Genomic DNA, 27,192 nt, shown 5'->3' on the forward strand with positions numbered 1-27,192 from the left:
GGTCAGTGGGCCCCAGTGAAGTTGCTCGGTGTGTTTGCTGTGGCTGGGATCCAGAAGGACAGTGGAGAGTCGGAAGGCTCAGCCTCACCAGATGACAGGAGAGGGAGCTGCCAGGGAGCTGCCCAGGGTGAGGGGCAGGTACGGGTGCCCTACCGTATCCATAGACGTAGCTCTTCCAGTGTTTAAAGCCTCTCTTGCACTGTGCTTCGTTAAGATTAAACTGTACTTCTTTGGCTTAGGAAGGCTGCCTGGTTCGTGTATTAGCTGTTGGTCACACGCACCTCATCCGAAAACGACTGGCTTCTGAAACGGCTCAGACTTGCTGGAGGCAACCTAGTCAACCCGCGGATGCTGTGAACCAGGAGCTGACCAAAAAGCGGGAGATCTTCAGGATTCCTCCCTGGAAAAGGTAAGGGCCAGAGGGTAAAACTGGTGGGAGTGCACTTGTAGACCAGAAAACCAGAGCAGTCCTCTGAGTACAGAGCTGGCTGCGTTGTAGATGAGAACTTTGAAATATAAATGTGTAGAGCGCATGAAGGATGGTCAAAACGTGAAGTTATTTCCATCGGTTCAAACTGCAGGTTGCTTTCTGGAAGTGTAAGTAAGGTTGCCATTTGCACACATTGCCCTTGATTTCTGTCTGCTTTGAGTCACACCGTTCTGATGGCTTGCAATTTATATTGTGAAACTTATTCCTGTGTTATTGTCTCTTTAAAACCTCACACTCGGATAGCCTTAGGCAGTTAAAACAATCAGGACAGTGGAGCAGTATCTCTGAGCTAAACCAGAGCAGTAGGTGAAGAGCGGAGGGTTGCTTTCTCTGGTGGTAAAAGCACAGGTGTGAGTTGGATGATGAGGAATCTATTCCTGGCCCTAACAAACAGTGTAGTCTCTGCACCTGATTCACCAGTGTGTTACTCTACTAATCTTTTTAGGCTCATCTTGCCACTCTCCTGTATCTATGGCAGTCTGTTACGCTTGCACAGAGTGGATGTAAAATGCTATCAAATTGGAAGGGTGATTTATATCCCGGAGCAAAACTTTATATTTATGCTGGTAGATGGGCTGGACATTATGGCACCAGAACGACAATTTCCAGACCTGCGGCATTTTCAGAGCACTGTGTGTGTCTGCAGTGTGCAGTGTGATGCCCTAAGAGGAGGTTAAGCACAGGTGCTCTGATACAGCTTGCAGCAGATCAGGCTACAGTATTGTTTTCCCCATTGCGGATAAGGTTTCATGAGTAGGTCATGCACAGTACTTTATCTCTAACTGGGAACTCGCTTCAAATATGTAGGTATTATATGTATAAAATTAGGATTCATGTAGCACCTTCGTCCCTCAGCCTGTCCTGTCTCAGGGGTCTCATTACCTTCTCTTACTGGTAATGCCCAAAAGATCCTATGCCTAGGGTGTTCTGTTGTCCCACTCTTGTAGGTATTCTTGCTCTGATAGACCCCTGTCCCTCTCTGAGATGGGGGGGCGGACCCAGTCAGCCGCTGAAGGAAAGCAGTAGACTTAATTGTGGCAATGCTAACAGTGTGGATAAGCAGGGTCAGCTGCTGCCTTGAGCTCCAACTGTGCTCTTGCTGCCCATTGTGTAGCTGAATATGGGGCTTCAGCTGGTCAAAAGTGTCACCTACTGAGCAGTAAAGTCCAGACCAGTGCTGCAAGGTTATGACAAAGCAAGTGTCAGCAACTTCCCGGGAAGGGTGCTGGTGATGGACCAAGCCTTGGAATGAGTCCAGCCGTTTTGTCAATGATGCAGCCATGAGTACTTCTGAAGAATGCTGTGTCTGGCAAGTGCTCTGGTGTATGGTACGGTTGCTGCGAGCAGAGCAAATGCTGCTTATCGCCTGCCCTCAAGAACCACCAAAGGAAGCGCAGACATCTCCTATTACTGTTAAAACAAAAACTGAGACCGTATGGGCACAAGAAAACATAGATCCATTGGCAGGAGAACAGGACTATGAATTATTCATTCCTCCAATGCCTCCTGTATGTTCCATCCACTCGGGCTGTTCAGGATGCTGTCTGCTAGAGATGCAGACAGATCTGCTTCCAAAGCCATGGGGACTCGACCCTGCAGACTGTGATCACCATTCCGCCTAGCTTGTCCTCCATGAAACTGGCTTGTGCGTTTTTGTGACATCATTGAGAACACAGAAGTAACCTTTGATCCTCCTGTGGGCTGTTGGTAGGAACTCTTGTAACACCAACGAAACTGGGATGTGTCTGGTAATGCCAGCCTGGAATTGGCTGTGAGGTGAGGGCAGCAAGTTAGGACCAAGATGGAAGCACTGACTGCTCTGGCCCATTTTGCAAAAGGGAAGTGGAGGGGCTACATCTTTTGTGTAGTATTGCTTTGCTTTTTGTAAGAAAACTTATGCTCTGTCAGTTTGTTGCTAGCTCTGGCTTGCTGAGAAGCCAAAGCATCATCTGTGAAAAGTTCCTGAGCACAGGCAGGACTTTTCTCTCCTTGCAGAGTGCTTTAGTGGAGAGGAGTGTATTTAAATGGCTGTTTGGGAACATCTGTGAAATACGTAGTTTTTCTCAATTCGTTTACTAGTGGGCATTTGTCTATGTAGTGAGTGTCAATTGGCAGCTGAAGTTGAGAGACACTGAGGACTTATGGAGCTGCAGAGACTAGATTCTCCTCCGATTCTTCCATGAACTGCTCTCAGCTCAGGTAAGAGATGCCCAGTATGAGAGAAGGTGTTGCTGAAGTTTTGTTCAGAGGCTGTTCCTCAGCATAAAATGCACATATTTAGATGCAGAGGGTTTTTTGCTCTTTTTTTTGCTTTTTCCCATCTGCTGGTTGGTATGAAGATTCCTTCAGCCATTTCACATACCCAGGCTGCACAGGGCATGCCACATTGCAGGCTTTTGAGCATTTTTCCCCATTTTCCTTCTTCATCTTCCAGAGTTGCTCTTGGCTATTAGGCTTTTGCTGACAGATACTCAGATCTTTAGTGCAGGAAAAGCTACCTGTAACTAGCAACTGGTGTAGAAATGATGGGCTTCTTAAAGCCAAAGTTTAACCCTTGCATTTACAGCTGTCTTGTAATGTTCCCTACCCCATTTTGAAAGCACTTCAAATGCTCTTAAAGAGCTTTGAGGAAAGGAAGTGAATGATACTTCAGTCAAAACAAGACACTATAACTTGTGTCCAGAGCAGTTTTCAGCTTCTCATTATGCCAGCCAGCTGGATTTGCCCTAGACTAAACCACCTTTGGAGTTGCCCTAGTCCAGAAGCTGAGGGAAGCTGTGGAAGTTAAGATAAAATTCCAGATTGCGTTTGAAGAATCCTCACTGAAAGAAGTGGTGGAAGCATCCTGGGGGAAGATTGCGCAGCTGGGTTGAGAGGTGGGGTGGGTTTCACAAAGAGGGCTCTCAAGGAAGAAGGGGTTAGTGCTGAAGCAGGTAAAACATGTTTATCCTCCTGTGGTCTTGACAGAAGTTAGAAGAGAATAAACTGGAATAATACTTTAAATACTTAAATTTTTATTTATTTATTTATTTTTAATCAGTGAAAGAAGTAGACAAACAGAGCAGGCGGTGGATTTGTGGTTTCCATAGTGATGTGGCTGTGGAAGCTTTTATACAGCTGAGCTTCGCCCTCACTGCAATCACACTTTAAGGCTATAAGTATTCAACTTTCCTGCCGGGGAAATGTAAATATATATCAAACATGGAAATGACTGAAAATGCAACTGAATATTTGTGATTTGTTGTGTTTGCTATGCTACCTGAATATGTGGATGTTGGGAAGCTCAGCTGCATCGTGGCTTATTTCTCCATCTGTTGTCCTGCACTGAAACAGTGCATCAAACTGTTGTAATACCACCATTCTTGCTGCACCAGGCAGTGATATGTTGCCCTGTGTCCTTTGCTTTCTCTCATCCATACACACACACATCCCACAACGCTGATGCCTGTGACTCTCGGTTCACCCACACTTGATTGCAAACATGCAGTGATCAAGAAACATATGCCTAACTCTTTCAGGGACTGCTAACTGATCAGAACACCACACTGTGAAACTTGGAGAGGTGTACTTCATGCTCTTTGTAGCCATCACCTCACTTGTTCCTATGGGCCACAGAAATGAGCTGCATGTGACATTAAATCATGGTTTATTTTAATGGGCACTTTGAGAGTGTTTTAATAGTCAAAACATATGACCATCAGGCAATTTTTTGCATATAGAGTGAGCTGTTTGTGACTGTGAATGGTTGAATTTGAGAACCTTTAAATCTGGCTTTCAAAATAAGTTGGATTGCAGAATTTTTCAGCATCTCAGCTGATAGATTATCAGTGGGTCATAGAGGTAGAGGAAGGAAAATGCTCAATGTGAATGCTGGATGCATGCATCAGACAGGCACATACCAGTCCTGCACACCCACTTGCATAGTCCAGTCTTCATGAGTCACGGGCGTTTGTGCCTCGTCTTCTTCGTTTTGTACTCGTATTGCTGCTGGATGCTTCTCTTGCTATCTCCCTGAACAAATCTCCCTTACCTTCGGCATTTATTTTGCTTGTCTGATGGATGTAATGGGTCATCTGTTCCCTTTGTAGAAAGGAATGTTAATTATTTTCAGAAGGCTAGTTAGATTGCTAATGAGAAGCTCTACTGCAGTAATATTTCCTTTAATTACTCACTCTTAAGTGCTTTACAGAGAAGCTTATTGAATATGCTTTTAAATACAAATGCTTGTATCTGGCTTAGAGATGCACCATCCGTGTATCTACCTTGGGACTGACTTGGGAAGGTCCTCTTGCTTCTCCGTCTGAGTCCTGGCTGCTACTTGCTTCTCTCCTTTTTTCACCCTTTGTTGTAGAAATCTCGATGCCTTTTAGAATTGCTCTGAGAGCGCTACTGTATTCTAGATTATATTTTAGTTTTAGTTTTAGTACTCCTAGGGGTTGAGAGGGGTTGGGGTGGATCTCCAGCATCCCCTGCTTTTTGAGTGCTGAGCCTTCATGCAGCTCTGCAAAAAAGCTGCATTTTTTGGCAGTATCCTCTGATGTCCAGTCCAATTCCTGAGTCTGCTCTTAGCCAGACTCTTGGAATTCTTTACACACTGTAGCTCTACCAGGGAAGGTGGTGAGGGAAGGCTGCCAAATGGGGGCCACTTCCAGGCATCAGAAGATGCTCCCTATGCTTATATACTGATCATCATAGACCCAGTTGGAGAAGGAAGATCTGTCAGTGTTGTGGATGCAGTGCAAAACTTCATACGTTGTACTGTGCTGTCGAAGTATCCAAGTGCAGGTGATTCTGAAGAGACTTAGGCATAAGAAATAGCCAAGAAAACTATTATCGGCATGTTACAGTAAAAGTAACCCTCCGGTTCTTTTCAGGAACAGACGTACACTGCTAGAACAACTTGTATCTCTGCTTCACACATGCACGACTGCCTTGGCTGAGGCACATTGATTTAAAAGTTAACTTTGCACATGTAGCATTTAAGTTAACTCTGCATATCTTTACAGCTATGGGAACTCTGAGACACAATGAAGATGGGGGAAGCAAGTTGGTTAGCTGCAGTGTACATGTAGGTTCTAAGTTAGTCCAAGCCTATGCATGGAAAGCATACTTGAAGAATGTCAAAGTATCTGTTTTGAACACCTTGGCATTGCTACGGACTGTTGTGCAAAGTAGTGGAAGTAGTGCTCTTTGGCATATGTGTAATATGACAGGTTTGTTGTTGCATGTATCAAGACTAGTTATATAATGGAAGCATATTTAGGTTGTTTTACTCATGGTGGGAGATAAATGCTTACTCATCCTACCAACAGTGTATTGCGTAATACCTAGTGATTGTCATGAAAGTCCTTATGTGCAGCAGGTTTGCGTACCTCTAGAAAGGAATGGACAAGCTGACCAGAATGTGTGCCTCCAGTACTGTCAATAGTAGATGCATGATTCAGGCATGAAAATGACAACTCTTAAGCATTTTACATAAGCAGGGACAAGATAACATATGGTGCCTCTCTGGTTCCATTTGCTGTGGGTCACCTGATGCTCTGTTTGTTGAGCAGATTTTAAAGATGGTTTAACAAGAATTTAGAGTTTGGGGTTTTTGGAGACTGGCTGGTGTGAGCAGTATCAAAACTGTTTTACTTGAAACTGAGGAATTCTTTTCTAGTCTTGCCACAAGGTAGTTCCCAACACACAGATGGGAACTGGCATCTGTTCAGCTGGCTCTTTGCCCAGAGGCATGAGGTACCTATTGTTGCCCAGAAGGAAAACAAGATAAAGAAAAAATCTTGTTTGATAAGACCTGAAATTACTCTACGTAACCTCAGGTATTTCACTGAGGTCGATAAATTAGTGTTGTACATGCTTTAAGCACCTCTAAGTAGGGACTGGAAGGATGTGGGAATGGTAGCATCAGGAATGCTGAAACTCCACGTTTGTCTCCAGGATGTGTCTCCAGGATCTCTAGCTACCTTCTCAGGCTCTGGTAACTACAAATGGGAGCCTGCAGAGACAAAGCTTGTAATGAAGGTACCTTTGTTAATGTGCCTGAAATTCATGAATGAATTTGGGCCTCTGTGTGAGGGGGGAATGTTTATATGAAATTCAAAAGCTAGTAAAACTGTGTCATGGAAATAATTAAGTTGTTAGAATGGTAACATGTTGCAGTAATAGTGTAAGACAGATTACTGAAGGCTGAATCTCAAAGAACAAGTTGCTGTCAGAGGTGCGTTTTGGTCAATGAGAGCTCAGTGCCTGCACAAAGGAGGGATCAGCTCCTTGCTCCTTTACTAACAACTATGCCTCCTAAAATAACAGGCAGTTGTTTAGAGTATATCTTTAAACTTTTATCTTCAGGAGATGGCAAAATAAAAGCTGAAAACAGAAGTTGGGAGTTAAAAAGCTGGGCAGAAAGTCCCTGGCAGAAAACAGCGTGACCCTGAGAAAGCCCTGCCTTATTTGGGAGCTCTGTGGCCGATCGTTAATGGGGCAGGATACTCTTGTCATTCCTGGCCAAGGCCATTCTGCCTAAATACAGAAGGACAATTACATGGTAGCTGAGTAAAGCCTTAAGTTACAGTTCAATGGAAAGAAGCCAGTTGAATTGCCCTTCCATTAAAAGGCCTCTACTGCTGCATGAGACTCCAGGATGGCAGGCTTGCCTCCGTGCTGCAGAGGACGGTGCAGCTGTGGTTGTTTTCTTTTCTGGTTGTGCTTGCCAGGCCCTATGGGGAAACTGAGTCATTCTGACCAGGTGCAGAGTGCAATAAGCTTCCTCTGACAAGTTGACAGAAATTAGCGGAGGCTTGGTACTTGACAGAAAGAGAAACTAATTATGGGAGGTGTTAAGAGCAAACTGAACTTCATGAATGGGAAGTCATGGTCTTACCACTTCCTTTTACATGGTCCTGTCTGGTGTACCTGGCTCTGTAGCACATAGCCTGGTCGATAGCATCTCTTCCAGTGTTTCAGCTGAGAGTGTCCTGCTTTTCATAGGATTTGGCCACAGGCTGCTCTGAGACTTCAAAAATAAGCTGCTTCTATGAACCAGGTGAAAGTATGTTCAGCTCAGTATTCCCTTCTCTTCAAAGATCAAGTGCAATATTGTTTTCTGAGGAGAGGTAATACATTTTGCTGGGTCAACTGATACTGCAGAAGGGTGCAATAAGTTTCAGATACTCAGGCCATCTTTGGGCTTGAAGCTGTTTGAAGTTGAGTATCAGGTTTCTGTCTCTGATCTGACCAAAGAAGTAAGATCTAAGTTACTGAAAACATAGTCTGGATCTGCAGTAGCTAATTCTCCTTGGCATAAGCATTTTGCTTGTGGAGCCCAGCAGTGGGGAAAGATTGCGCAGATCACAACCTCAGCTGAACAGAGCCACTGGGCCACCAACTCCTCCTCCTTTGCACTTGTGTCCCCACAGGTTCCCGAGGCCCCTGTATGACCATTGCAAACACTTTTGTAAGGGGAATTCAGAGTTGGTGAAGGGCACTGCCTGGACTGTCCAGAGCGACATCTGTGCTTTTGTAAATGAAAGAGAAGCTCTGACAGTGAGAACATGAACTTTCTGTGTTGTGCATCATCATCAGTTATCTGTTCTGGGAAGAGCAGCTTCCAGAAGCAAGTAAAAGAATTGAGTCAACTGGTATCTGGTGTCTCTTCTGAGATGGCCAAGGATCTGAGCTAATTAGTGTCTGTGTTTGGATTATGAGGATGTTTTGTCAATCATTAGGAATTAATATATATGAGAAAAAACAAGAGCTATGTGTGTTTTGGAACAATTTCTTTTTGAAGCCTGAAAAACAGAATAAATAGGGTTCTGGTTTCTAGATCTTACTTCTGCAGCAGCAGCAAATAAGAAAGATGGCATGATATGACACGTTCTTTGAGGCACAGGCTGTCTTTCCATGTGTGTTTGTACAGACCTATGGTACCTTGATTTACTGACACCTGGCCACTCCTACTGGTAGTAATATTAAGGGAATATATGTCTTACTGTGAAGTATTCCTACACAACTGAAGAATCAAGGAATTAAGTTGTCTTAAACTTCTACTTTAGAAAGGTAGGATGTTCAATGATGTTCAGTTTCATCTATAGTGTTACCATTTGGGACTGACAGATGCATTTGGAGCCTTCAGCCAGTGATGCGTGCTGCTAGCCCAGGGCTGAGACTGCTGGAGACGATACGCAAGAGCCTGTTCCTGCTGCTGATCATTCTGTGGGGGAGCTAGTCAAATGATAACCATGCCTCACTGCAGTGCCAGGTTAGCGGAGACAGGTTTTAAAATAGTTGCCTTCCCTTTTTTGTAGGGGCAAAACAGGTCAGTGCAGATCATATGGCTCTATTCAGTGTTTTTCTCTTCTTTCTGCATGCAGAGTGCTGAACTAGAGAAGTGCAGTGAACTCCTGCCTGCAGAGCAGAGTAGAATTTACTTTTAGTAAAACTAAAATTGTGTCTTACCTCAAGAGAAGCTGTTACTAATGTAGCTTTCTAAGCAGAGTTATCTGAAACAAGAGACTGGTAGAGAAGCAGTCTTGACTTACCTTGGCATCTTTTATTGTTGGGTTTTTGTCATCTGACAGCATATGCAATGAAGAGTCATAATCTTAACTTTTCTGCCAGTGCTTTCAAGATTATTTTTCATCCCAGGGCAGCCTTTTGGTCCATATCCTACCATTTTCCTCTTCCTCTCCCCATTCTTCTGTATTCTAGCAACTCGGCTGCCAAGCAAGACTCGCAAAGAGCACGTCTCTCCTAAGTCAAGCATGGATCTGTACTGCCAGGTTAACTTTGCCACTGAGCAAAACTCCAACTGTTTGTTCGAACTGCACTGATTCTACAAGCACTGGTGCAGGAAGATGATGTGGCTGAACTGCTCTGATGTAACTTTCATAGGTTTTTATGTGTTGCCCTGTTTGGCCGCTGAGAGACTTTTTATGTGCCTTCCCCATCGCTTTCGACTTGTCCATACCTGAGTGCTGCCTCTTCTCAGCGATTGCTCAGCAGCTCAACAATGAGAGGAAAATAGCCTCACTTTTCTGGGCTATTTTCCAGCCCCATCAAGGTTCCCAGCCAGGCTGGTTTGAAGGATTCTGTTAACTTGGGGTTGGCAGCCAGAAGGATGGAACATGTATCCAAATTTTATATTGTCACTGTAGTAGCTGTGGAAATCTATGGATCTTCATTATTATCTGCTTAGGTGAAGTTAATGATCAGGAACGAGTGATGAGTTTACTTTCCTGACATCTACCCCCTACAAGGCTTCAGCTGCTAATACACATGCAATTTTACTTGTGTGTTCTTCCTTGTTTCCCTCTATTCTACAACTACTCCAGAGTCTTTCCATCCTACTTCCTTTAGATTCATCTTCTGTTCTCAAGGCAAGGTTCTTAGAATCATAGAATCATTATGGTTGGAAGAGACCTCAAAGATCATCAAGTCCAACCGTATACCTGATGCCACCATGTCTACTAAACCATGTCTGAAGTACCACATCTAAACGTTTTTTGAACACCTCCAGGGACGATGACTCCACCACCTCCCTGGGGAGCCCATTCCAATGCCTAACAACTCTAACAGTGAAGAAGTTCTTTCTAATGTCAAGCCTGAACCTCCCCTGGCGCAACTTGAGACTGTTTCCTCTCGTCCTATCGCTAATTACCAGGGAGAAGAGCCCAGTCCCCACCTCACTACAACCTCCTTTCAGCCTCTTGCAAGGCTTTCCCCAAATTAATTCTTACCAGGTTTTCCTCTCTTTCTGTGCTTTGGCTCACTGGGTCCTAGAGAAGCCAAAACATGTATGGTAGTAATTTGGTAGAATTAATGGTAAAAACCAAGCAATAAAATTGCTCTGCCTTCTACTGCAGCAGCTGTGTGCATGGCCTCAAATTCTAGTCCCCTTTTATCATTGTGCTTTGACCTTTTGCAACTGTGCCATCTTTCTGCAGCTGAGAGTGGAAAGTGTCTTCTGTGCAGATTGACAGCTGGTAGGAGTAAAGAGGTGAATAGTATTTTTACCTCCTTGCTGAGTTTAGGATTAGAGTTAGTACTTCTTAAGGATTTTCTTTTCTAAGGTGGAAGGTTAATTCCTTTTTCAGGTGTTTAGCAAGTGGGTGGTATTATCATGATGCGATTAAATTCCGTGAGTCCTGAAGCAGATGCATGTTAGCTGCTATTCACAAGAGGTGGTTTAGAATTTTTCAGAAGGCTGAATGTGTAGATTGGATCTGGGAAAGATGGTGCCTGTGAGCAGGGTCTCAGCACATACCACAGCCATGAACTGCTAGATCTGAAAAGCAGTCTGAAGCTGTGGTATTGCTTTACTTCATGATTTGGGCTACCCTGTGCTATGAAAGATGAATTCCTGAACTCCCGGCATTCAGAAGCATCTGAAGCATCCCTGTGCACATACATACAGACTTTTCTGTCTTAAGGAACCTAAAGTCTTACACTTATGTTGACTAATAAATATAGGCAAGTTTTGAAAATGCTTTCCTGTATTGGAGAAATGAATCTGTTTGTTGGTTTTGTTGGGGAGACTGTTCAATAGAGTATGGTCATTTGGACATGCTGCAGTCACAAAAGGAAATGTGGAAGAAAGGAATATGCATAATATTAAATGTATCTACTTTCAGAGGGGCTGTGTAAAGGCTGGAACTGAGCATGCCCTGTGGAGCTGTGAAAAAATGATTGGCAGGCTGCAAGTAGGAATCCTGAATCCAATAGTAGTGTTTGTAAAAGGTCACCTCAGCATAAAAATGAACACAGTCAGAAGCAGCAGTCATAGGAAATAAAAAAAATCTATCTTCTTCAAGTAGAGGGGAAGAGAGGGCAAATAAGCAAATCAATAAGGACAACATATAAACATGTCTATGTATTTTTATACATCTATATATCTGTAGATAGAATTAAAAATTACATAGGCATAGCAGGTTGATTTGCCTTTGTTAAAGGCACCTGTGGTGCAGTCCAAATTAGAGCGTGAGAGAACAGTTCAGCTCTGTGATTTGGGAGAGAGGAAGTAAGAAGCTCAGAAGGAGTTGGAAAAGAACCAAGGTGACATCAGCTGTAGTTGGAGGAGACACGGGGCATCCTTATGACCCAGCACCCTGGCTCATGAGCTGGAGTGTGTGAATCTGCAGTTGGGAGCACATGTTTCAGTTGGAAGAACAGCACTGGGAAACACCCCTGGGACTGTACCTTCATAAGCTGACTGATTGGAAAAGGAAGGAGCTGTAAGACGCAACAGTAAAAGCTTACAGACCAATGCTGAGTTAAGAAATTGATGTCTGAAAAGATAAGAGGCTTCCTTGAATGGCAAGCAGAAACAGCCTGGCAAATACCAGTTCTGCGTGGGCCACAAATGTTGCATTATTGCTTTGAAGAGCTCGTGAACGTTCAGCTTACCACCGTTCAGAAGGCTGAGAGTTCCAGTCATGTTCCCCTGTGGGAAAGCTCTGGTGCCACCTTTGTGGGACACGCAGCACATCATCAGCTGAATGAGTCTGACTTGAAGGGGAGTCATAAACTGTTAAACATTAGAGGTTTATGGTGGATCTGATGCTTCAGGTTTACATAAGAGAAAAATGTCAGGCGTGCATTAAAGCATAGAGATGGTGTGTTGGTAGTTGTAACCCAAATGCTAAGCTTCCTGATACCTTGAGGAAATAACAACACTAAAAATGAAAATTGCCTTTTGCAAAGATACAAATAGCAATGAAGTACCCAACACAGTGGGGGGGTATGCCTGCTGTGTAGGAACTAGGCCCTAAAACCTAAGTTTTTGTTGACTTGTTATTCAGGACAGAGAAATTTGACTGGCCTGTGAAGACAGATTTACCTGAGTGATGTGCTTACAGGCTGCTGCTTGTATTTTCTGAATTGAAATTAACCTGAACGATACGTTACAAAATTCATCGCTAATTGCTCATACAATATATTTCCACTGCTGATTACATACTTTACAAGCCAGTGACGGCATGATTAATCCCCATGGTACACTAATTGGTGGGCACTAGTGGGAGAAACTCTGGGAAACTGCTCAGAGGAGCTGCCTTTCCCAGCTGTAGGTGTGGTTGCCTACTTGAATATCTTGTCGGACTTGGTGAGGTGGTCAGTAGGATTCTGAGGTTTATCCTCTCTTACTCTTCCTTTCCAGGATGTTTCTGCCTCTGAGGACCTGTGTGAACTTGACATTAAGAAGATGAGGTAGCCACCAACTTGGAGGCTCCACAAGGATTCCTTTGGTGAAAAAGAATAATTTAGCAATCTGAGACTGCTCGGGTTTTCTCCACCAGGGATGTTAGGAGGAAATTTGAGGAATCACAGCCTGGTGAATCGCAGGTAGCACTTGGAAGACCTGGTTCTTTCACATCTCAGCAATACTGTAATGTTAGGAAGGAAAATACATATATTGAGGAGGAGAAATTATTTTCTGTAGAATTGCCATCAAGAGACTTCCAAAAGGGGGAAGAGAGAAGAAAAATTTTTGTGACGGCCTTGGGCTGTTCTGAAGGTGCTTAAAAGTGTGCTTCCTCCTGTTTCATCTGTCTTTATGCACTGCCTTCTCCTTGCAAGGTTTAAACCTAACTCAGCTTAGACCAAGATGCTGAGGTTTTTTTATGATCTGCAGCAGTTCTCTTCCTCCTAGATGAAGAGTGACTGTAGTCGCTAGCTGCTGGTGTTTACACTATCCAGTTACCTACTATCAGTTGAATGCTGGGAGTTTATAAAGGCTTGTGAAGAGTAGTACAAGGAGAGGGAAATAGTTCTTTACAGTTGTGTATATGCAGCAAGAATTTCTAGTAAAAGAAGCAGCTACCTTTCTGAAATGCTGCTTTGAGCTTTACCTGCAGCAAACTAGGAGAGGCTGCCTTGGATCTGTCAACAGTTCTAATTTTTGTTTTTGTCTTTTTACACACGCTGCTGCTCTTCACAGATTTAAGTGACTTGGATTGTGTCAGGGTATTAGCAGGCTAGGATTTTAGATACTCCACTGCCTTGATCATAATATTTTTCTCTGCCAAGCTTCATTTTCAATGTGAAATGTGTTTGGATTTTTTGTCATTTTTTTTTCCAAACCTGGTTTTCCTCCATTGCATGCTGATCCTGGCTTGTTTCTGCAGGTTGTTCAGAAGAGCTGGGCTAAGCATATTTAGTTGTTGCTATTACTGATACTGACCTCTGTGGGTTGTCCAAATCAATTTATTATTGTAGTGTTAGAGTGGACTGGTGTATTTGTTTTTCATTTTGCTTTGGAGAGAAGATGGGGGCATTTGCTACGAAGGAAAAAAAAAAAAAACCCTTTTCAAAAAAGAACTGTCTGAATTTCCAAACAGCTTTAAGAAACCATGTAAGATGGGTGACAAATAATGTCTTGACCTTAATGTTGTCTCTTCGTTATGTCTGTTGGCTCTCTAGTGACAGTGGAAAGGATATTGGCTATGGCAAATTCTTGTAAACTCTCAGCGTGTTCTCAGGATAAATTCTCTCTCTCCATTCATCACTCTGTTTTGAGTTGCTTTTTCCTGGTAAGCCATGACGTGCATTATGTTCTTTGAATGTCAGATTTGTTTCAGTCAGCTAATACAACGTGTTAAGCTCGAGCTTTCAAAAACAGCCATGAGTTTTGATTGCCGCTGTACTTGAATGCATGGTTTGAAATGAAGGGGCCCAGCTCCTAGGAGCTTACAAGTCAGGCAGTTGCCCATCAGCGAACTATGAGTGCTCAGACCTAGGCCTGAAGTCATGGGCTGTAAACTTGCAGCAGCTTTTGAAAAATGGGTTCTAGGAACTCAGTTCTGCTCTCACTGCAGAGAATAGTCAACCTGGACTTACTGTCCAGGTTAAGATAATGGTGAATCCAGCAATTGAGCACCCAGAACTGGAGGACAGCTGATACAGATTGTCAGGGCGGGTTTTGCCATGGACATGCCATCTCCTTGTGGGCAGACCTTCCACAGTGCAGGCCCCTTCTTTGGCAGCGGTAGTGGGAAGCTCTGCCTGCTCCTACAGCGAGGTCCTGGCTTCAAAGTCTCTGCTTTGTGGTGGAGCCACTTCAGGGGCACATGGGCCCTTGCTGGACACCTGCTAGTTTGAAAGCCGCAGCATCAGCAAATACTGGGGACTCAAGGCAGCTTTTCCAAACAGAGAGGGCAGCAGGTAAGGCACAGGAGTCTTCAACAGGCTTGGAGAAGGACATCACCTTACCCAAAAGAGATGCTGGGGAGATTGGGGGATAATACTTCTAGATGCCGAATTTGGACTTGGTCATTTTTCACAGATTTGTCTTGCAAGTCTGCTGCTTGCTCGACTCTTGAGGGGTCTTAACTTCTGTCAGGAACATAGGAAACATCCCTCTTGGTCACTGTAAGAGCTGCTGCCTTAGTTTGTCCTCAGGTTGGAATGGTCACTGTGGGCTAAGGTGTGTGCAAGTAACATGATACTATGTGTGAGGCAGGGCATGGGAACTCTTGGCTTTCTGCAGTTCTGCCATTCATGAGAACACATTAGTCAGAAAACTATTCTTTAAACTAACAATGTCTTCATTCTCTTTGTTCTCTGAAAAGCACCCCCTGCGCACTGCCCAGAAAACCCTACCTCTCTCTTTCCCATTGTGAAATGGTGCCTTCTGGGCAGCCCACCCACAGGCATTATCGGTAAGAACTACGCTTCCCCATCCCTTTGGTTTAGTCTGGTAATTGGATTCATTTAATCTCCTTTTGTCGTCATTCTTTTTTACTATATCCCAATTCTCTTTGGAACAGATTTGGAAGATAGGCAGGGATCAGAGGCTGCCAGCAGGTACAGAGTGAACCAGGCAAAGGAATGAGGAGTGGCAGGGAAATGATGTGCCTTCTACAGGAAAGGAGCTAGAGACGAAAATGAGGGGCAAATGCAGACTGGGAATGGGCTGTGCTTTCTTACTCACAATACATGGTGGTGTGGGTAGAACTCAGAGGAACAGAGACAAGATGCATCCTGATGGAGGTGGAGTCCAGAGAGAGAAGCAGCAAAACCAGATGATTAATACATTCAGAACTGACCAAAATCCCAGAGCTCCAGATCCATCCTGAAAGCACTAAGAGTAAGGAATGGACATCAAGTCTGTATTTGGAGACATCTGTCTGTGGCATGCTTTTAGCTTCGTTGCAGGGCTTGATTAATCGATCTGTTGGAACTATTCCACACTTCAGTACAGTCGAAATTCTATTTTCTGAGCCACAGTTAATTGAGGCTCTTGGTTACCTGAAGGATAAATATCTCCTCAGAGTTATGACTTCAGCACATAAGTACCACTAAGACTTTACTGCATAAATCTTTAAACACTGATGAACTAATGTCTTGGGGCCAAATCCGGCACCAGTGTTCTGTAAATCTTTACTCCTAATGGTTTGTGTGAGATTTATATGAAAATGTCGAAGCTAGATTTGCAGCACATTCATTGAATATTGTCCGTGGTTGCAAAGGCGTGCTCATTTGGTGTTTACTCACAGGGAAAATACAGAATTAGAGAGGAAGATTTATATTTAAAAACGTATTGCCGAAAAATGCATGTGAATTTTCATCAACACATCCTTGTATCTACTTTACTGTTTGTTAAAGCAGAAAAGCAAATACCCATCTGATTCTCCCAGCCTTAAGGAAGAACACAGTAGCTACAGTGATGTGCCAATGAAAGTAATGAAAAATGTCGTGAAGAACAGTTACTTTTACATAAGTACTCTTTGGGTAAGAAGGGTCTGAGAAAGGAGAATATCATAAGCAGTAGAGCTTACGGTTAGGGAGTGGCAGGTGCCCTCTACTTCAGAGTTGTCTGCTGCTTGCAGTCCTGTCATTTGGAGTATCTTACTACATATGTGCTGCCTCTGCAGTTACTCTTTCAAATTAAAAAGTAATTATGACATGTAACATAGAGTTATAGATGTATCTAAAGCATTTCTTAGAAATATGAACATGCATGTTATAAAACTAAATATTAGTAAGTACTTAAAATATGAATTTGTAAAATAACACTGTGCCCTAATTTTTTAACTGGCAGAAACAACCGGGCACTAAGAATAAGGAACTTCCTGCAGTAGTTCAAGTTCATCTGTGGTGAATCAAGTAGCTGACAGAATTTATCACCTCAGGCCATCACTAAGCAGGGAAATTGTCTCATGGAGGTTTTTAGTCTGTATTTTTCTTTTATTAGCACTTCAGAGTTAACTCAGAGTATCTTGACGAGGTCTTATTATACCCATCCAGAGGCGGTGAGTCTAAATAATTCTGCTGAAGTAGAGGGAATAAAGACAATCTGTGAGAGACTTTTTGAAGTACAGTTTGGCTTGGTAGCAGGGAAACAGGCAGAAAGCCACTGCAAAGGAGAGCTTTGAAAAAAATGAACCAGGCAATGCTCAAGAACTTAACCAGGCATGAATACGACATGCACTGATGTCTCCTCTGCAGTGCTTGTGTGTGACAAATCTGCCATTATTTCTTGGTCTGCCATCAACCCGTTTTCTGATCACTTGCCTCTTGCCTGCCTTTCATGTGCAGAACCGAATGTGAGTATGCTCCTCTTGCACAGAAAGGTCTTGCACGTGAAGTGGGGTGGTCTGGGATTTATGTCCTTTCTCCTTACTTGGCCTGGTGCATCAGGTTTATCTGTATCTTACCTCAACCTAAGAGATGATTAATATCCATTTCAGAGTTGATATTCTAAAACATAAAAGTATAATCTTTGTGGTGTTACAGTATTATTTTCTTGCAGCCCTAAGTCAGTGCCCTGCCCTGATCCTCTGAACCAGATTTCTGTAGAGAAACGCCGTCCTTCATACACTTCCCCCTGCTAGACCTGGGCTTGTTCGCTGTAGGTGGATGGGCTCTTGCCCCCTGCATTGCCAGCAGCGTTATCCGCACAGGCAGGGCAGCTGGGGAAAGGACTGCGTGTTCCTCGGAGGCCCATGTATGGTTTCCATAGACTTGCCTTTTTTCTTCTATCAGCAAGCTGGAAGAGAAGATCCTGCTGGGGAAAGGTTCCTACTGGGAACTATTTCTATTTTAGCTGCTTGAAATATAATTTGCTGATGATCGAAAGCATTTTCATAGCTTTGAATTTAGCAGCTCCTTGATTCCCAGACACGGACACAGTATGAGCAGCCTCAGTACAAGCATGGCCACCCATGTGCAGTCTCCGTGACTTGTTTGCTCTCTGCTGAGACAATTGCATAGGTGGCAGCTATGTGTCTGGTTTTCAGGAAGCTGCTGCCCATTCCACTGCTACTACCTCAGTGATGAATGTAATTTGTTTTCCTCAGGAGACTGAATAGCTATCATGCATTCAGAGCTTTTTGGTCTGTATTACTGTCACTCCATTAAAAGTCTTGCATCACCAAGTTCAATTATCTACTTGAGGCTTGTCACAAATCTGCATCTCTTCCTGAATCCAGTCTAGGCCTTTTATTTGGGTGCTTCTTCCATTAATGTCCTGCAACTAGTTTTGAGCTTGATCCTTTTATCATGAATTACTGCCCAATAAAACAACACTTTTCTCCTTCATTTCCCTCTTGAGAGCTTCTTGTGCTGTATTGCCTACGAGGCATCAGCCAATTTGGTATGGCTGGGAAATAAGATGCTTGGGAACAGCTGCAATTTTAATTGTTTTATAAATGCTCAAGTGGCTTGTAACTATTACGTTGCACAGTCCCCAACTTGTGTAACGATGTGCTGTAGCTTGTCATAGTCTTCCTAGGTATCCTCTGTTCCCTTCTATGTCTTACTGTGTACGTTTTATTTTATTTTGAATGAAATATTTTACACGAGGAGCTGTGGCTTATGAATTTGCTTAGTGCCTAGCACAGTGGAACCACTTTATGTTTGTGCTACCACAGTTTGGGATCTGCCTTGTCTTGGGATGCTCTTAACCAGCAGGCAGCCTGTGAGGACTCTTTTCAAGCATATCATAAGAAGGAAGTTCCCATCGTGGTTAGGCTGATTGGCCATGTGACAGTAGAAAGCAAATATTGAGAAAGTCTCAGCGCACTGATGCTTGTCTCCTTGCAGTTGTGGTGAAAGGCTCAGGATTCAAAAGAAGTCAACAGTGGTCCTTGCAATGGGTTAACTTGTATTGTAGACATTATCCCAGATCTGGTCTAGATTCAGTTATTAGACTTCTAGTGTAGTGACTGGATATTTTGCAAAGTGTAAAAAAGAAGTAGAGAATAAACAGATAATTATTAAGTATGCGGTATAGAACCGGGAAAGAGAGATCTTCATTGCACAGAGGTTGCACAGAGGAAGTAGTGTGGGGTAGAACAGGACGTGGCTTGTTGGGTATGTTTCTCTGAGTCTTTGGCTTTGGTGGGCAGGTGTAAGGCGATGGAAATAATTGGTGAGGGGATCCTTGGAGTAAGAAGGAATGGACTGAGAGGGAAGGACCTTCTGCACATTTGATTCAACTTTGTGAACAGATTTTCAAAATTACTAGGAAAACCTTACAGGTAGTATTGCATGCTGCGGATGCTCCCAGCTAACAGTTCAAATACATTTCATGTAAAGCTGTAGAGGGAAGTGCAAGGACTAAGGACCACAAGTGGAAAAGCTTAGAAAGGCTTATTGAAAAGAAAGGAAAACCACACAATCCCTTGGCAGCTTAGTAAAAACTTTACAATCATTTTCTTCCCTGGAGAATGACATTCCATATTTCCTCAGTGCCTTACCTAGCAATAGGTATGACTTCTAAGGCCTCTGCATTTTTTGATGTCTGTCTACTCAGATATAAAAAACTTCTCCCTTCCTGCTGCATCCATATATCCCCATTCTGACAAAAGTTACTTACAGTCCATTTCCTTCTTACTGCTTTCCTTTACTCCTTTACCTTTGACTATTGATTTGTTCTTGAAATTATGTGGGAATGGAGGAATGATATGAAGAGTCAAACTCCTAAACTTACCAATTTTGCTGGCAAATGAACCAAGTCACATTACATTGACAAACTCATTCTTCTCAGAAAGAAAGTTTGCGGTGCCCTTACATATCAGCTTCTTGTGGACTGTGTGGAAATACACCCCCTGCGTATTTCTCATGTGCCACCCCCACTGCGATCTTGCAGGATCTCTTGGGACTGAACTGGTAGGAGACATGAGCAAATTCCTAGCGACTCTAGTCTTTCACCCACAAGCTCACAATGTGCTCTTGACCCAGATCTGCAGCATCTGATGATAGTTCAGTGTCCTGTGTAAGATGGATTGTGCCGTTAGGAAATATGTCTTTGTTCAAGTGCCCACATAATATGAACTACCAAGACTTTGGTTGTTTGGCTGTCCGTTTAAGAGAGGAGTGAACAGGTCATGGATACAACTCTGTCCTTTCCACTTCCGGTATTCCCCTGTGAATATTCTGTATATCTTTATGTTGGTTATTATAGTTCCTTTTTCCTCATAAACGTTTCTCTTCTCTCATCTCCTATCAGAATTTCAGTCATAGTTCATGTTAATACTTTGTTCAGAGAGCCACTGTGTTTACAGGGCAGGGCAGGAACAGTCTCTTTCCAGATGGCGTTGGAATGACTGCACCTAAGGTTAGTGTGGGCCTTTCCTAGCGCCTTCTGCCACAACTGACAAGTCTAGAGCAAAGAAGTTAAATAGTGCCTGAAGAGTCAAGAGAAACCCAACTTGAAAGAGTAAGTTTCTAAGAATGAAAGAGGTCAAATTCACCCTGTGCTGTAAATCTCTAAGCCTTCAGTAAAATTAGGCTTAAAATCAGCTTGGGCCAGTGATTGTAGCGTGGCAGAGCGTTGCTTAGGACCTTGTAAATGTCTGCAAAAAGTGTAAAAACCAATTGTGCTGAAACAGTTCAGTGATAAGCAAATTGTGCCCTTTCAGAACCTCTTCACCAAGTTTCTTCCTGTAGAGACAATTAGAGTTTGTTCTCATTTCCTATTTATCATGACTAACCACCTCTTTCTATGCTCAGCTGTTCCTTTTTATTCTCATCCTTTGTATTTTGCTGTCCTGAAGCCAAATCTGAATGGATTTCAATGGCTCTCTTGTGCTTTTTGACTTGGTATCAGGCAGTCTGACACCATAAGAAAATTATTTTCCAAATCCTAGCCATACAATGCACAAGTTCTTTAACAGAAGAAATAACAGTTCAGCTGAGTAGTGGGTGCAAGGTGTGGTATCTGAAAGTGTGAAACCTCTGACGTTTTCTCCTCCACTTCCCTTTCTGTAGCTCCCATCAAAGCTCAGTTTTTCACTAGAGTAAACATTTTGGGTATAGAGACTGGAAGAGCCCAGGTTTTCGATGCTGTGTTCATCTAATCTATTCCATATTAGAATCAGAAAAGCAAGGGACAGTGCTATTTCTTGAAAAGAGCAAAAAGGTGATGTGCACTCCTTGTGAGATGACTGTATTTTTCTACTGACTTGGAACCAGTAAGTTCTTTGGCAGCCTCACTTGTGGCAAAGCCCTTGTACCTGTCGGCTCCCTCCTTATCACCAGTGCAACACCAGCTGCGTCTTGCTTCTCAGGCAGAGCTGTATATGTTGTCTGGGCCTATTCTGAGACTCAGAGCCTGGTAAGCTGCCACCTTTCCCCAGGACTTAAAATTTGTTGTGGTAAAAATGAGACTATTTAAAATAAACTTCTTTCTCAGATTTGTCCTTTGTGGATGTTACAAGTTTGTCTGTGGTGCCATCTGGGGGATAATGACTTGTGACGTTCTCGTTGACTCCTCTTTTTTTCTCTCTCTCTCCCCCTCTCTCTCTCTCCATTTCAGAGTGCCTGCTGGGGTGTGTGTAGAAGAATGGCTGCGGCAGAACCTCTGACTGCTTTCTCCCGATGGTACCTCTACGCCATTCACGGCTATTTCTGTGAGGTGATGTTCACAGCTGCCTGGGAGTTTGTGGTCAACTTTAACTGGAAATTCCCAGGTGTTACCAGTGTGTGGGCACTCTTCATCTATGGCACCTCCATCCTCATTGTGGAGAAGATGTATCTATATCTCAAAGACAAGTGTAACATTTTAGTGCGCTGCTTCATTTACACGCTTTGGACATACCTCTGGGAGTTCACCACTGGCCTCATCCTGCGCCAGTTCAATGCCTGCCCATGGGACTATTCCCAGTTTGATTTTGACTTCATGGGCCTGATCACCCTGGAGTACGCCATCCCATGGTTTTGTGCTTCTTTCATCATGGAGCAGCTGGTGATCAGAAACACCCTGCGCTTACGATTTGATGAGACTGCTGAGCCAGGGGCCCCCACCGTCCCTGTTGCCTTGGCCAACGGCCATGTGAAGACTGATTGAGCAGTGACTCAGAACCACTCTTAGCAATTTGAGAGAGCCCAGACCTCTACCGTGGACTGTCAGCTCTGGCTCTGAGGTACTGCTCCTTGCTGTATGATAAGATTCATAAACCCCATTTTTCTAATGGGGGTGTGCATGGGATATATCAGAAAAAAATGGAACCAATAGATTTTCTATGGATTTTACTCTTTGGGCTCCAAGGACCAATATCAGTTACTTGTTAGTTAGGTCATTTCTGATTTTAACTTATTACAGATGAAAGCAGTCCTTTTGCTTACACTTTTACGTGGAGAAAGAAGAAAAAGAAATACTACGGCAGAAATGCATCCAAAAATAAAAAAACCTAATTAGTGGACGGGCATGGACACGCCAGCTAAGTTAGTGATTGGCTTACTCCATTAGGCAATATTCAGGTGCTTGCTTGCAACCAATACCTCCCGTGGGACCCGAGATGCTGCAGGAACAAGGAAAATCCATCTGCTGTTGAGAAGAACCCAAGACTGGCAGTCTGCTGGGGAGGTAGATGGTGTTCCCCTCGCAAGGTCCCATTGGCCTCTCCCCAGGTTCTTTGTTGCACCACAAAATAATCTGGTGCTGGACATCTTGCTGAACTTACACAGATCTTGTACTTTTTGAAATCTCAGTCCTGATACTCACTAGAAATTTTTTCTTTTTTTTTCTTTTTTTTTTTATTAAATAAAGGCCTTTTTTTGCCGAGTGAATTTTACCATAATCTGTGCAATCTGAATCTTGGCAAAAGGCGCAAGAAATAGTATAAGTCTTCCCATCTCCTCTAACCCCCAAAGCAGACCTTGCCTGAGGGTCTGCTGCAGATTCCAGCTCCCATCTCAGCTGTGCAAACCTTGTAGAGACTGTACAGGCCACGAGAGTTTTCTGCCTTTCTTCCCAGGGATTCCTCTGTTTCTGGTGATGTTGATGACTTAGTCTGGCTGCAGTCCATTGCATTTGAAGGTCAGAACCTTCATGTGGTTAATGTGGTCCTCTGGCACTGACTCGCCTTCCTTCAGCACTGGCAGCTCCTGGCTCAGTTCTGCCTCAGCGTATCAAGAGGAGTTGCTTTTTCTTCCCAAATCCTGCTTTAAATAACCACAACCATATTGTCATGACAATAACTGGAGGCAGCAAGAGATATGACATGCTGCCTGATACATTATTAAAAAAAAACCAAAAGCAAGAAAACCCTCCCTGAAGAACACTTCATGCTCTGCCTGTGTGGGGCTTTGAGTTAGGGTGCGAGAGCAGCAGTAGAGAGGTGGAGTAGGAGGGAGTGCTGTGGCTCCATTGTAGAACTACCTGCACCAGGGACACGTTGAAATTTATCCTATTGGGGACATTTGAGGACTACAGGGAAGGCTGCAGTGCAGGGAGGATGCTTGGTAGTGGCAGCCACAGGTTCATAATTCACTCTGGCAGGTCTTGGCTTTTGAAGTTATCAACAAACGTGGAGCTTCCAGCTGTCAGATGTATCTCACTCCTGCTGGTTTATGGGGAAGGTTTGTTATATTTGCCCTGTAGGGCCAGATTAATTTTAGATGTTCTTCCACCATAGTCAACAGAGCTGCACCAGGGACCAATTTGGCTTGAAATACAAATGTGTTGTAGGATTCCACTCTTGTATTGAAATGGCTGGGCTATTTCTGTGTGAGTCCTCTGTCTCTGGCAGGGAGTGCTCAGCTGTGAACCTGCTCCTTGCCCTGGGGCCTCCACTCCTGAGGGGAGAAGCACTCCTGGCCCTGTGAGGGCAATTGTTTCTTGGTTCTGCTTTTGTGAAGGCAGCGTTAATCCTTTTTTTGTGTCACACAGAGTGCAATTATTTTATTTCTCCCCTCATCCTCCTCACACGGCATCCGTTGCTGGCAATGGACACGCAAAAACACTGACGGCAAGGAGTTAATCAAATCTGCCCTGGGGCATGCAGTGTCTCCTGAAGCACCCAGAATACTTGGGTGGGTATTTAGAGTTCCCTTTTTATAGTTCATTAAATTAAAAGAGAACAAACACTGAACAGATTTTTTTTTGTTTTCATGCTGTGATGCCAGTATTATGAAATCAGAGGAGCAGTAGGTAGTTTATCAGCCTTGATGGTCTTGGGCATGTAGACCCAGGCAAAGCAGTCACTGTGCTTCCCCCCATGACGCTGTACATGGGGGAAGAGAAGAGAAGAGATGAGATTTGTGCATGGGTTAATGTGGATGAACTCTACTGGACCAGAACAAGAATTGCAAGGTGCAGGTGAGAGTTGGGATCTCCCCGTTTTGGCCCTAGTTCTGTCAGAGTCACCGAACACAGTGTCTAAAGCTGGGTTGTCCTCTCACAGCATAGCTTAAGTGTGGTGGTGTGCTGCCTCCTACACCACCCCAGCATCATCTGAAACCCTCAGCTTCATAGTAACATCCTTAGGATCCCAACTTTCTCCTTAGCTGTTACAAAACTCTTCGAAAAGGTTAAAAGGGGTTAGCAACATGGTTCGGTGACTCCTAGCTGCAGCTGGGACTGAGGGAGAAGGAAGAGTGGCTGTCTGCAGAGCTAACCTGGTATATGGTAACAGTCGTGTCTTGACTTTAGAAGGTCCACACTCAATGACACTGGTTTTGCTCAGTGATGTAATATTTAGATATTCAAACTATGGAGGTGTTTCCCAGCAGCATCTAGTATCTTATTCCATTATCCTTATTGCCTGTGCCATTGTAACAGCTATTGTAGTCTGCCTGCCACTGATGTCTGACATGTACCACCCAGCTATTGCATTCTCATAGAGTGGTAATTTACACCCAGAAGTGCACTTTACTTGCAGCTTGCACACCAGAAACAGAAAGGGACCCGGCAAATTCTTAATCAATTAATTATACATAATACCATGTACCTAATGCAGCAGGATTAGCCAGACTTCTTTCTGAGCAACATGGCTGCAGTCAGAGCTTTGTTGTTTCTGCAAAATCTCCCTTTTTAATACATGTGATGCTTCTTACAACATCTTACAGAAGTGCCCAGAGCACATTACTGGGGTCTCAGTGGCAGCTCAGCAAGAGCATGGGAGCTGGACTGAAGTTGTAGAGACATTTACATTAAGAAGAAAAACAAACGCACAAGGCCTAACATTTGTTTGTACGTGTATCTTCCTCAGTAGATTAAAGTTGCCTGTTTTGAGTTCACCAGCAATAAAAAAACCTTGTGATTTACCTACCTTGTCGTAACTGCAGCAAGGAGAGAGTGGCCCATCGCTGCTTTTCTTATCCGGGGGGGTGGTGGGTGGTGGGGTATGAACTCGTTACCCCAACGTTCCAGTTTTGCCTCCTTTCTCTTGCTTATATCTTGTGCGATCCACCCTAAAGGATCGCAAAGTACATGATGAAATACAGAGTCTGGTGTCCTGCACACAAGAGGCAGTTCAAGCATTACTGTGATGTCTGTTCATACTCCGAAGATCTTGCCAGAGGGAAATGGTTGATTTACAGGAGGACCAGACTGCGTTTTGGTCTTTGGTGTTATAACTGAGAGAAATGTGTACATAAGTACCACGTACTATTGCACCTTTGGTCTGAGTGCATTTTGTAATTAAAGCAGAATAATCCAATCAAGGTTTTGCTTGACTAGTCCTGTGACTATAAAAGGTAAAAAAAGACTGCAGGGCTTTAACTGCTTTGAGAATTAGGAAGCGGGTGACTGAAGTCCTCCTGAGTTCAACAGTGTTGCTCTGCTGCTGACTGGTTTTCTGAAACCTGCACAGAAAGAAAGGGGATTTCTTCGTTCATAAGAACTTCTGCCCCTTCTGTACTATGAATAAAAGATGAGCCACCACTAAGATAAGAACTGAAACCAAATGTTTTTCTGTTTTAGTTTATCCTGTGCCCTGAATACATGCAATACGCCCTGTATTCAAGGGGGAGGCCCGCAGACCTGAGTTCTTTGCTTCAGTTCTGCCTGCAGACTGCAGCTGGAACCATCTGAGAAGGAGACTACTCTTCCCCTTCCTTCCTGCACATCAGCAGCTACCAAATCCCTCTGCAATCCATTCCCTGTTGTAGAAGGAAACTCTCTTCTGGTGCAGCCCCTGCTAAACCAGAAACTGTTCCCACCGGGCATCCCCTTGCCCAGCAGCTTTGGCACCTAATGACGAGGTAGGGTCACAGACTTGGTGAGACCTCAGGAGCCTTGTCCTTGTTTGGGAAATGGCCTCCACTTGCACCTGTCTTCCCTTACTCCCCTCGGAGTGTCCTGAGCCAGCACCTGGGGAAGGGACCTTCCCTTCCTTCCACCTCCCACCCCAGGGAATGGAGCAAGCTCTGCTGCTGCCCAGGAGCCTTGGTGCCACTCAAGTTTTTAAGCTAACAGAGGTCAGTTTCCACTTGGGCAGGGGAACTTTGATTTTAACAGCTGTAAGTCTCTGGGCTTCAGGCTCATTACTAGCGAGTCATCCACAGGCATGATAGTGAATTTGTACCACATGGGATGGCTTATTTCTTCTAGAACGGCAAGGCTTTGCTCCGTCAACGGTTTGGCCGCCTGGTTCACTGCTTTGTGAACAAAAGGGAAGTTACAGAAGCAGGTGGTGCTCCCAGTACCTGCTCTGCTTTTGGCCCCTGGGCAGCTAGCACAGATTCCAAAGGAAAAAATGCCACCTTGACAGAAGTCCTAGGGAGGGGCTGGGGATGCACTGGTTCATTTGTGTCCAAAGGCACCACTTCTTCAAATACAAAGCTGTGCCTTCCCACTGCAGTCTTTACTACGTGCAGCAATGCAAAGTTGTCTGCTTGCCCTGAGTATATGATTGCCTGAACTTACTCTGAAGTAGAAGGGATGTTTAAAATCTCTAGTCCTCTTTTTCTCTAGGAGATTACTGACTTACACCTTTATGGAAAAATACATCACCTAGAGATAGGCAAGCTAGTGCTCATTAAGCCAGTATAGGTACTAAAAGCCATACAGAGCTGTGCTCCATCCTGCTAAGTTAATCATGCTGAGAAGCAGAATACCTTGGCCCACAGAGTGTGCTGCCATGTGGCTATACCACTTCAGCACCTGAATTAGTACAAACGCCTACTCAGGAATGCATTTTGCCTTATAAAATGTACTCTTTAATTCCATGGGTTCCAGTGGAAATGTTTGTCATGCTTAAGAGGGAGAAAGACTGAGATCCTGTATGATTTTCATCACTGCTTATGATCTTGTTTAAAGTTTCAGCTACTTAACTGGGACTCTAGAAACCAAACGTGGAAGGTAACTTGTCATAGCCTTGGAGCAGGTCACTAGCATCACGCAGCTGCAGGCTGCATTGCACCTGGTGTGCTCTGCAGCTCTAGTGCATGGACAGGACAAGCTTCCACCGTACAAGGACTGTGATGAGTAGAGGGGGTGATACAAGCGCTGCTGGTAACGGTGGCAGAGCGAGGACTGC

At 44.0% G+C, this 27,192-nt stretch overlaps 1 protein-coding gene across 1 annotated transcript; it reads left to right on the forward strand.

The window, feature by feature from the left end:
• Nucleotides 1–239: 239 nt before the first annotated feature.
• TMEM229B (transmembrane protein 229B) lies at nt 240–22,450 on the forward strand. Its single transcript, XM_009705899.1, has 2 exons — nt 240–409; nt 21,246–22,450. Exon 2 carries the CDS (start codon nt 21,273–21,275, stop codon nt 21,774–21,776), a length of 504 nt encoding a protein of 167 aa, XP_009704201.1. The 5' UTR covers nt 240–409; nt 21,246–21,272; the 3' UTR covers nt 21,777–22,450.
• The last annotated feature ends 4,742 nt before the right edge of the window (nt 22,451–27,192 follow it).

Source organism: Cariama cristata, unplaced genomic scaffold (assembly GCF_000690535.1).
Source record: "Cariama cristata isolate BGI_N322 unplaced genomic scaffold, ASM69053v1 scaffold38468, whole genome shotgun sequence".
In the NCBI taxonomy this organism is placed as follows: domain Eukaryota; kingdom Metazoa; phylum Chordata; class Aves; order Cariamiformes; family Cariamidae; genus Cariama; species Cariama cristata.